The 11,355-nt window shown below is 45.0% G+C and overlaps 1 protein-coding gene across 3 annotated transcripts in view; it reads right to left on the bottom strand.

Annotated features, from left to right (window-relative positions):
* Nucleotides 1-11,355, bottom strand: part of ASB5 (ankyrin repeat and SOCS box containing 5) — a 31,005-nt gene that overhangs the window by 4,788 nt on the left and 14,862 nt on the right. For 2 of the 3 annotated variants that reach the window (XM_015408134.1, XM_015408135.1), the window contains exons 2-3: nucleotides 2,938-3,017; nucleotides 659-766 (exon numbers count right to left, since the gene is read on the bottom strand). In XM_015408134.1, coding sequence (XP_015263620.1) covers nucleotides 659-766; nucleotides 2,938-3,017 — 188 coding nt within the window. Of the gene's footprint in view, nucleotides 1-658; nucleotides 767-2,937; nucleotides 3,018-4,055; nucleotides 4,151-11,355 lie in introns of those variants that run through there. The other variant, XM_015408136.1, reaches the window with a different exon arrangement.

The raw sequence follows: 11,355 nt of genomic DNA, 5'->3' as shown, positions 1-11,355 counted from the left end.
GGGAGTAGGCAAAATCTGAAGGATAAAAGTCCTTGAACCAATAAAATGCATAAGATACAACACAGGAAAAGAGGTAGAATAGAAAACTCTCCATTAATTAATCTTCTGCTGTTCAAGAAAGTGGGAATATATTGTATCAAGACTAGACAATGTTACCTTCCCTCCTTCCTGTTGCCTTTCTTAGCCTATCCCTCTTAGCCCCTCCCTCCACTGACACTAGCTGAGCCTTGGAATCCTCAGCAATGTTGACTGCAGGTTGCCCCCCAAATGGCCACTGACTTCTCACAACACAGTCCCACAGGAACTCAGTGGCACACTTTTCTTAAAGAAGCAGAGTTTGCTTGTATAATTTTTGGATTTTTCTAACACCTCCAATGCATTTTCTTAACATGTCATAGTTTTCTGCAAAACCAAGGCATCCCCCAGGCTTGTAGAAATCTCTTGTCTGTCTGTCCCTGGCCCCAGTGTGTGGATTTTTTGATCCATAATTTATATCAAGTGGATTACCTCAGTTACTGTTGGAAATCATAATTTAGAGCAGAACACAACTGGCCGCTGATAGTATGTTATACTAGTGCTCCAACAATTGCACTGACTCTTTGTAGTCACTATTTAAGGTATTATTAGTACTGACTTTACATGAAGGAACAATACTCACATTTGCTCCTGCCTCAAGGAGGATTCTAGCACACCCAACATGGTCTCCTAGGCACGCTTCATGCAGTGGAGTCACTTGATCAATTGTTAGAGCATCTACATTGTAACCCTGAACAAGCAAAAAAACAAAAAACAAAAAAAAAACCCACCTCACTATTAAACCAGTTATTCAACAGCAAAAGACAGGAAGTCTAAAATCAAAAGGCAGCTCATTGTTTTTTTAAAAATCTGGTTTAAGGCCAAGCCGACAGGGTTACCTGTGGTTACTCAAAAGCATGTGTAAACCTAATGCTAGTCTAATCATGAGGGGATGTAAACTTACATTCAAAATATTCTTGCATGTCTGACAAGGAGAAACATGATGAACAACAAACACATATGTACCAGTACTGAAAAAGCCCTTTCTCTGGTTACCATCTAACTCACCTCTGCAGACAGGGCACAGAAAGCAGAGCTTAGAAGTAGGAGCTTAACTAGTGGACGGGCTTTCAGGGGCACTTGCTCCAAGACATTGACGCTGCCATCCAAAACACAGTTATACTCTGCTGAGCCTGTTGGTCTTAGAAGGGCATAACTCTGTTTAGGATTGCACTGTAACTGCCTTAAAGGTACAAATCAGCAGTCTGAATTGTGCCCGGAAGCAAATGGACATCCAGTGCAGACTTTTCATCACAGGCGTGGTACAGTGTCTGTATCTAGCCTCCAATAGCCTGGCTGCTATATTTTGGACCAGCTGAAGTTACTAGACATTTTTCAAAGGCAGCCTCATGTAATATGTAATTACAGTAACTGACCTGGATGTGATCAGACCATAGATTGCCATGGCCAGACTGTGCTTTCTGAGGAATAGCCATAGCTACCATATCAGTCAAAGCTGATAAAAGGTGCTATATGCCACAGAGACCTGAGCCTCCAACAATAGACAGTTTTATTTAGGACTGTATTTTACTGATTTAGTTTTTTTTTTAATCATGAGTTTTTTTTAATCATTTTTTATGGGTTTTTATAATTGATGTGGTCCATGGGGTCATGAAGAGTCGGACTCGACTGTGCAACTGAACAACAACAAATAATTTACATCATTTTAATTGTATTTTTATAATCATTTTATTTATGTTGTAAGCTGCCTTGAGTTCCACTAGGGAGTTCCATCTCCCCATGGCATTTCCAGCCAATCATAATTATAAATCTTGCTCATTTTTTAATAAATAAACAGGCCAAGATCCAGCAGCAGCCTTACTTATGAACCTTCTCGAGCGAATGCAACTTCCTCCAGGGCAGACTGACCCTCAGTTCTCCAGTAGCTCTAGACTTAATTTCAGCTTATTGGCTCCTATCCATCCTATTACTTTCTTCAGGCATTGTTCATGTCTTTTGCAGACTCAACCAACTCAGCTGTTAGAGATAAACAGAGCTGGATGTCATATGCATACTGATGGCAGATCACTCCAAATCCCTGAATGATCTCTGAGCAGTCATGTAGATGTTAAATAACACCGGGGACAAAATGAACCCCTCTGGGACCCCACAGCGTAAATGCCAGGGAGGCTGAGCAGCAGTCCCCAGCAGGATCTTCTGCAGCCAGCCAGTCAGATAAAGAGTGAACCCATCAAAACGTAGTGTGTGTCTCTTCCCCACCCCCACCATCCAGCAGTGTCTCCAGAACTATTCCATAGTCATAGTACCTTAAGCCTCCAAGAGGTTCTGGAGAATCAACAGTCATGATTCCCCTGTCAGTATCCTGGTAAAGATCATCAGTTAAGGTGACCATAGGCCAATTCCGTTCTAAACCTAGGCCTGAATTGCCATTAAAAGGGGTCTAAATAATCCATTTTATCCAAGACTGCCTGAAGATATGTAGATAATCATCCACCTGAATACCTTGCCCAAAAATGGAATGGTGGTAAGTGGAGACTTAATTGTTTAGGTCATTCATGTCCAAAGATGCCTGTTTCAACAGCAATTTCATGACTGCTTCTTTCTCAGTGGTTGGGACCACATCCTCCCTCAAGAAGCATTCATTACCTCCTTAAACACACTAAACTAAACTGACTTGATAGGATGGACTCTAGGTACAGTGGGGTTGAGTCTAGGTATGGAGAACTGCATACTTCTAAGCAGCCTGTCTACTTTATCAAGCCTCACCAACTGAAAGTCATCCATAGGAATAGGACCAGACTGCACTCTATCAGCATCTTGTGATTGAACTAAGCCAACTGTGGCATCTTAGTTGACTGTATTCACAAAATGCAGAGTCAAGTAAAAAATAAGCATGTTTACCTGTGCAATTAAAGTTTTTAGTGAAAGGAGACGTCCCTGACTTGCTGCTTCATGCAGTGGTGAGCGATCAGCCCAAGAACCTATGGAACAATTTAAATTACAACACTGGATTACACAGGACAAATAATTATGATAATACATTTAAAGTACATTTAAAGGCCACAAATTTTGTATCATCCTTATTCAGTATAAATCTTCTCCCTCAGGGTATATTTTATTACAAAAGTAGGAAGGGACACATTAAAGTCTTCAAGTTTTCGACTTTGAAGAGTTTATTTTAAATCCTATTCGACTGGTGGTGGAAGTGAATAAACATGCATAGCAGTGTGTTGGGAGTCAGCTGGACGGAAAAAGGCTTGGATCTTACAGTGGATCTGAATTTATAGAATACATGCAATCAAGATCTTCAACCATCACTATTTGCATAGCTGGTTGTGTATGTGAGGAAATGATATTGTGTGTTGCTGTGCATGCATTTATATGCATGTGCTCCACATTTCTCATTTTCCTGCTGGGGTCAGGGCATGTCTTTCCCCCAGCAGCTGGTGGGAGGGGAAAAATGCTGCTGGTCAATAGTGTTACATCACTTTCACAGAGAATTGCTGGAAGTTCTATGGAAACTCTTCAAAAGTGACATGATGACAGCACAGCCATCCCCCCCCCCGACTCCCATCAGTTGCCATTGGCAACCCTAATGTGCTCAGTTATGTGACTGTTTCTGTTGCAGGCAGAGTCGTACGTAGTAATATTACATCTGATGTACTCTGTGTGTTAATTTTAGAAAATTCTTGTACTTTTTCTGAGGTACATAGGAGCTTTCCCATTTATGGGACTGGACACAGCAAAACAGTCTGCCTTTTAGAATAAAATATACAAGACTTCTAAAGGCATTTTTGGAAAGTATACCCATTTCAAAATGTTCTTATGATTCTTTCCACTCTCACTGAAATGCAAAGTACCTCTGACTAAATATAGACTCTGCGTTCCAGGCCATCTGGTATCTGATTTACTGAGGATCGCAGCCTACAGTTTTATAAATGCTGCAGAGAGAGAAGGTTAAAACAATTCAAATAAACAGGCAAGAACAAAGAATGAGTGAAGAAAATGTTATACAGTACCTAAATCTCCATCTCCCCATGGCATTTCCAGCCAATCAAAATTATAAATCCTGCTCATTTTTTGATAAGAAAATAAAACTGTTCCTGTTAGCTGCAGCCTGTGCTCAGTACACTTCAGCCATTTTAGAAGGAGCTCTGCAGCTCATTATAATATGAACTTTTACCTGCTGCAAAGCGTCTGCAGCAAGCAAACCTCCAAAGACCTTAATGCAAGCTGGTTTGTAATGTTTCATAAAAACAGTGCATGCAGCAATGCTTAGTTTATATAATGATTATGTAATATGATAGTAGAGAATCTGTGTGATCCCACTGTTTTGTCAAATGGTCCTGGGCAAACACTCTCTGTCGAATGTATTTTACTGATTGTTGTGACAGCAAATATAAACAGATCGTAGACTGCTTTGCAAGTCAAATATTTTATAAAAATCATCTATGGCAGTTATATTGTGAATCTAAGTTGCTTCCTGTGGGGTCTGATCCAAAAAAGCAAAAGAATGCCTGGGTAACATTTATCTAATCATGCCACAAAAATAATAACAAAGTCTGTGCTAATTTTTTAAAATAATTTCTTACAAAAAATACAGAAGACGTGCCAAACGTTTTCCTCTCCAATATACCATCTACAAACTAAAGTGCACTCTAAATAATCTCTCCATGTTAACAGTTTTTAAGTAAGGATGAGCAGTTCTACTCAGCTAGTATTCCACAATTCAATTATGTTCTGGATTTAGTTGTCTTCTGCCAAGAAATGAGATTTCGGATTGTTGAAAATGGGTAATGGCACATGCGCCCATCACACTTTGCTCTTTGCACATTTCCACCCTTTAATTTTTAAAAAAACATAAATATATGTATTTTATTCACTTAAAATGGTGAAATAAAAATGCACACACACAAAATGAAGTCTGTTTTCTTTGTCTTTTCTTTATATATTATACAAGTAGGGGACCTGCAAGGACTTGGGGGGGGGGCTAACCCCCCCCCCACTACTATGTCTTCTCCTTTCCCTTCCCTGTAAGCCCCCATAGCCTTTATCCTTTTCCTACTTCCTTCTCTCCTTCCTACCCAATACCCCACCTACTTTATCTGCTATCCCCATCTTCAGTTTTCCCTCCCCCTCCCTCCCCCCCAAAGCCTCTAAATCAGAGGTGTCAAACTCATTTGTTACGAGGACTGGGTCTGACATAAATGCCACTTTGTCGGGCTGGGCCATATGTGCCATAAACGTAATGCCAGGTACTGGAGATATAAACTGTATAAAATACGGCAGCTAGTAAGCTCCGAGTTGGTATATCCTCACTGCAAGGCCCCATGGGCTGGGTGGGAGGTGCAAAGGAAAACCCTTATGGACGGACTGGAGAGCCAGCGGTGCAGCACTGGGCAGATGCTCCCATGCTGCTTGACTGTGGCAGACGAGGTTGTTCTGCCATGCTGAAGCCACAATCAGAGTGGCTCTGCCCACTCCCCCTGAGCAGTCGCCTGTTCCCTCCCTTGCACTGGTTGGTCGCGGGCCACATAAGAGCCCTGGATGGGCCAGTTCTGGCCCCCAGGCCTTATGTTTGACACCCCTGCTCTAAATGGGAAAACAGTCACCCACTTGTGTGGTGCCAGCCACTGGGCCAGGCTCACTTGCATGGTAGGTAGCCACAAGGACTTGTTGGGGGCATCTTACTTTCTCCTGTATCTCGCCCCCCACATTATTTCCTCTTCCCCTCCTCCTGGCAACCACCATGCAAACCTCATCAGAATAGAAGTGCTTCATTTCTGTTACTAAATCTGGAACCAATCTTCCTAGAATTTTTTAAAGGAATCACCAATCTGAAGTCTCCCAGTTAGTTGTTGGCAGGCAAAATCTCAATCAGGCTATCCAGTGGCTGCTGCTGGGCCTGGCCCCAATGAGTCCTCTCTTAAAGGCCAAAACAGCCCACGGAATGGCCCTGCTCCTTCCCCCCACCTTTAATATCAGAAATGAAGTAGAAACTAAACACAGAATGCTGAACAAACTGTTGTGGTTGCCTAGCAACAGCCAATGAGGGCATCTCATCTGTCTTATCGATTCACTGCTTCAGTATCCTCACGTGGGGCCACACTTTGCTATTAGAATATGCAAGTGGGAACTCACAAGGACTTGTGCGGTGAATTTCCCTCTCCCCCAATTTTTATTTCCCTTCTTTGAAAACCCCCATAGCTTCTCCTCCCCCCACCCCTCCTCTTCCCATCCAATAGCCAGCCTACCCATATCTTCTCCCCATCTTCAGTTTTCTGTCCTTCCATACCCTCTGCAGCTTTTATCCAGGAAAACAATGATCCAGGTTGTTGCCCGGGCAGACCCAGTTGCACAATGAGGAACCAGCAAGTACTCATGAAGGGCACCGATTTTCCCATATCTCAACTTCCCCACACTATTTCCTTTTCTCTCCACCCGACAATCCCCAATCCTCAATCTTCTCTGCTTCCTTCTCTCCTTTTCACCCATCCGCAACCTTTTATCTACTCTCCCAACTTCAACTTTATTATTTGTTATTACTTATTTTCTTCATTTATAGCTTACTTTCTCCATAATGGGAACTCAAAGCACCTTCATTTTATCTTCAGAACAATACTGTGAGCAAGGGTGGACAGGGAGCTCCCAGCCTGCCCTGCCCCCCCCCCCCAGGAGGGAGAGGAGAGAAAGAGGCAGTATGTCCAACCCTACTCCTCACTCTCACAGGGGGAACAGAAAGAGGGAGGAATGACTGGTGCTGTTTCCCTTACCTCAGGAGGGTCAGGCACTGACTCCCTCATATAAGTCAGACCAACTGGGTACCTCCCTCACCTTGTGTGGGGCTTAGCTGGACCAACCCAGGTGCCACTGTCTGCCTTCCCTCATAAGGGGCTAAGGCTGCCAGACCCCCTGGACTGGCAGGGTTTACCTGCTTTTTGGGGCTTCAACCCACCCGCTGGCCAGCTGGCTAGGGCAGGAAGCCCCGCCCCAAGCTCCACCCCCACAGTCACCCCCTCCCTTCTCTCTTGAGAGATTTAAAGAACCCTCAAGCTGAAAGCTGGAGGGCCCTTTAAATTTTGCAGAGGGGAGGGAGGGGGTCGGCTGCAGGTGTGCGGGGCCCCGCCAGCTGGAAGCACTTAAAGGGTGCCTTTAAGCACTTCCAACCAGAGGGGACTGGCCCTGAACGCCCGGTCTCCAAGCGGCAATACTGCTTGGAGATTGGGTGCGGGGCCCCGCTGGCTGGAAGAGCTTAAAGGGACCCTTTAAGTGCTTCCAACTGGCAAGAACTGGCCTCACATGTCCAGTTTCAAAGTGGCGCGCACTTGGTGCTGCGCCAGCTGGAAGTGCTTAAAGGGACCCTTTAAGCATTTTTTTCTTTGTAAATAGCAGGCTGTACTGCAGGGGTTAAACCTTTCTTTCCTAGCACCATTTCTCTGCCCTGAAACAATCCTGTGGAGCTACCATTTAACCCACTGGGACAAACATACAGGCATTTTGCTCTGTTGTGCCAAACATACAAGCAATACGCAAACAGCAGCTCCATGGGGGGGAGGTCTTTGAACTGGAAAACAAATGTCATGATCCTATCAAAATCACGCCCTGAAACAGTGATTTATGGAGAAAAATGGTTGAGAGTCACAGAGCTCCCTGAATTTTGTCTAGTTTGATCCACATCTATATATCTAATTCTCAACAGTCCCCTCTGCATGCGGGTACTTATTTCCACAGAGGGCACACTCTCCCCCAAGAGGTTTTTCTAAAGACTCAGGGGACTCTGTGGGTCTGCAGAAAAATCCAAAAAGTTAAAAAAAACAACTCAGGGAGGGTTGAATCCCACCCAAAACCTTTTGAAATGGCCACCACAGGGATTCACTCAAGGCACCACACAACAGTGAGAGACAGACTGGCTGATAGCTGCAAAAGCAGAACTGGAGCTGGGATTGGGGAGGATTCTTCTTGCAGTATGAATGGCTAAATAGCAGGGGGACATTTTAAAAGACATCTAAGCTTGTCACCCCTACCTGTTTTGCTGTGGGCTCCACTGTCCTCTTATAACTTTTTTTTGGGGGGGAGGCTTCTAACTGGTTCTGTCAGTAAAAGGCAGGGGAATGGGGCAGGGCCCTTTCCAGGCCTATTTTGGCCTTTCAGGGAGGGATCCTTAGGGCCAGGCCTGGCGAGGGTTGCCAGTGCCAGGCTGGACAATAGAAATTTTGTGGTAGAGTCTAAGGAAGGCTGGGTTTGGAGCAGGGAGGGGCATCAGCTGGATATAATGCCATAGAATCCAACCTCCAAAGCAGCCATTTTCTCAAGGGAGACAGATTTCTGCTGTCTAGAGTTCAGTCATAATTCTGGGAAATCTCCAGGTCCTACCTGGAAACTGTAAAAGCTAGGCCTGGCAGCAACCTCTGGGTGACTTGATACCATCTGACTTGCATGACTCAACTAGGCCTGGCTGCTTGCTACTGTTCAACAGCAGCCACCCTATGAAAGACAGTATGGTGCAGCAGTTAGAGCTTCAAAGTAGGGCCTGCAAGACCCAGATTCAGATCCCCATCTTGAGGTGAAAGCTGTGCAGAGTGGGAGAGGGAACAGGCAGGAGGCTGAATGGGTGATGGGGGCAGAAAGAGAGAGGGATGGGGTGGGGACAGGAAGAGATAGAAAGAGTGATGAGGTGGGGAGGGAGAAAACAAAGAGAATGATAAGGGGGAAGAAAGAGAGAGGAAGTAACAAGCATGGAGGAGAGAGAGAGAGAGTAAGAAAAGGTGGAGCAGAAGGGAGAAAGTGTGTGAGAGAGGTAGGGGGAGAGGGGAGGAAGCAAAAGTTTGAAGAATGGGATAACCATCCTGCAAGTTTCTTGCGGGTTTCCACTTGTTCATTCTAAAGGTGCATACCAACAGGGCAGCAGATTTGTAAAATAGATAAATAAATGCCCTTTATCCCTTGATGATCTATGTTTTGTTTGAATGCCGATAAAGGTAGCTGATGATGATAAATAAATGATATGCCAGGCTATTTGTACCCCTTGCCCAGGTATATGGGATAAGCAACCATGTTCTGTGTTTTGCATAAAAGGTACTAGAAGAAGAAGAAGAGATTGGATTTATACCCCGCCCTTCACTACCCAAAGGTGTCTCAGAGTGGCTTACAAACTCCTTTCCCTTCCCCTCCCCACAACAGACACCCTGTGAGGTAGGTGGGGCTGAGAGAACTCTGACAGAAACTGCTCTTTTTCAAGAACAGCTGTGCCAGAACTATGGCTTGCTCAAGGTCATCCAGCCAGGTGCAAGTGGAGGAGTGGGGAATCAAACCCGGTTCTCCCAGATTAGAGTCCGCACACTTAACCACTACACCAAATTGGCTCTCTTATACTACAGCATAAACCACTGGTTTTCAACCTTTCCAGTTAGAGATGCTGCAACTTTTTTTTTAGCAAACATGCTCAGCAAGTGAACATCCTGTTTTGACAGCTGTGATTATTCATGAGCTGAGCCTCAGATCTCCTTGCCACACCACCATCTGGATTCAGGAGGATGCTGAACAGCTTTGCAGCATGAAATGCTGCTGATTGCACTGTACTGTCTAAATGCATGAAAATCAGTCTATCAGGCAGGCTCGAGCTGCTCATGAGCTGTCAGTGCACAATGAAAAATCATGAGAGAAGGGGGGAGAGAGACTGTGGGGGGAAGACAGAGAAGGGGGGAAAGAGAGAGAGACTGGGGGGAAGAGAGAGAAGGGGGAGAGAGAGACAGAGAGAGAGAGAGAGACTGGGGGGAAGAGAGAGAACGGGGGGAAAGAGAGAGACTGCCCCCCCGCGAGTATCGCGGGTCCCCCCTTGTCTATATACTAATAGTCAAATCAGCCAAATCTTTGGATATTTAAATCCAATGACTAGAGCTGTAAATGAGCATGATGGATTTTTCTACAAACCTGAAAAGGGCCCCAGATTTGCAGAAAAATCTGCAGCCCCTGTATGAAAGTCCCTGTAGTGTAGCAATTAGAACTTCACAGTAAGTATGGGAGACCCAGGTTCAAATCCCCATCTTGCTGTGGAAGCTCACTGGGTGATTATGGACCAGTCACATACTTTCAGTCTAACCTACCTCACAGGGTTGTTGACAAGGCAAAAAAGGAGGAGAGGAGAATTATATAAACTGCTTTGGTCCCCACAGTGGAGAAAGGTAGGGTATAAATGAAGCAAATAAATAATGAATGTAGTTGAAGATGGGAGGCAAATAAAAAGTAAGTTGCTGATCGGCTGAGAAGGAGAGAATGAAGGAAGGAAAGGGGAGAGGATATGAGGGTTGCTGGGAGAGGGAAAGAAGGAAATAGTGTGGGAAGGTAGAAAATAGGGGAGGAGGGTTCATGGGAACCCCCTCACAAGTCCTTGAGGGTTTCCTACCATGCAAGTCGGCCTCGCCCATTGGCCGGCACCACACAGCTGGGCCACATTTTTCCTAGGGAGACTCTACGGGTGAGTTGGGGGGGAAAAGCTTAAGACAGAGGAGCAAATAAAGTAGGGTAGCTGTTGGGTGGGAAGGAGATAGGGCTGCCAACAGGTTAGGGAATTTCTGGAGATTTCTGGGGGTGGAACCTAGAAAGGATTGGGTTTGGGGAAAGGAGGGACCTCAGAAGGATATAATGGCATAGACTTCACCCTCCAAAAAAGCCATTTCCCCCAATGGAACTAGAGTTTCCAACCTCCAGGTGTGTGCATGATATCACCCAGAATTACAACTGATCTCCAGATGACAGATATCAGTTCCCTTGGATAAAATGGTTACTTTGGAGGGTGGACTCTATAGCATTATATCATGCTGAGGTCATTTCCTTCCCCAAACCTCACCCTCCAAGGCTCCATCCCCAAATCTCCAGGAATTTTCCAACCTGGAGCTGGCAACGTTGGGAGATCTGTTGTGATTCAAGAAGAACTCCACACCCCACCTAGAGGGTGACAATCCTAGAAGTAGAGAAAATGCAGGGAAAGGGGAGAGGTTATAGGGACTTTCAGGAAAGGGAAAGAGGAAATAGTGGAGGAAGAGGAGGAGGAAATGACTCCATGAGGGGTCCCACTTGTTTTGTTATATTTACTTACTGCTTCGTGCAAGCTGAAGACCTGGAAGCAGTCATTAGGGAGTAATCTATGAAGAAACTCTCCTTCTCCCCCTGCACTAAGATTTGGGCTGGGTCTCCTTAAACTACTCCATACTTGAGCAGCATAGGATTATTGCACTAATAGTGCAATTAAGTTTGCCAGTTCCAGGTTGGGAAATTTGGAGGTGGAACCTGAGGAGGGGAGGGGAGCTCAGCAGGGCAAAA

Source organism: Gekko japonicus, unplaced genomic scaffold (genome assembly GCF_001447785.1).
Source record: "Gekko japonicus isolate JY-2015 unplaced genomic scaffold, Gekko_japonicus_V1.1 scaffold109, whole genome shotgun sequence".
Classification (NCBI taxonomy): Eukaryota; Metazoa; Chordata; class Lepidosauria; order Squamata; family Gekkonidae; genus Gekko; species Gekko japonicus.
This window is presented reverse-complemented; position numbering and strand designations above follow the sequence as displayed.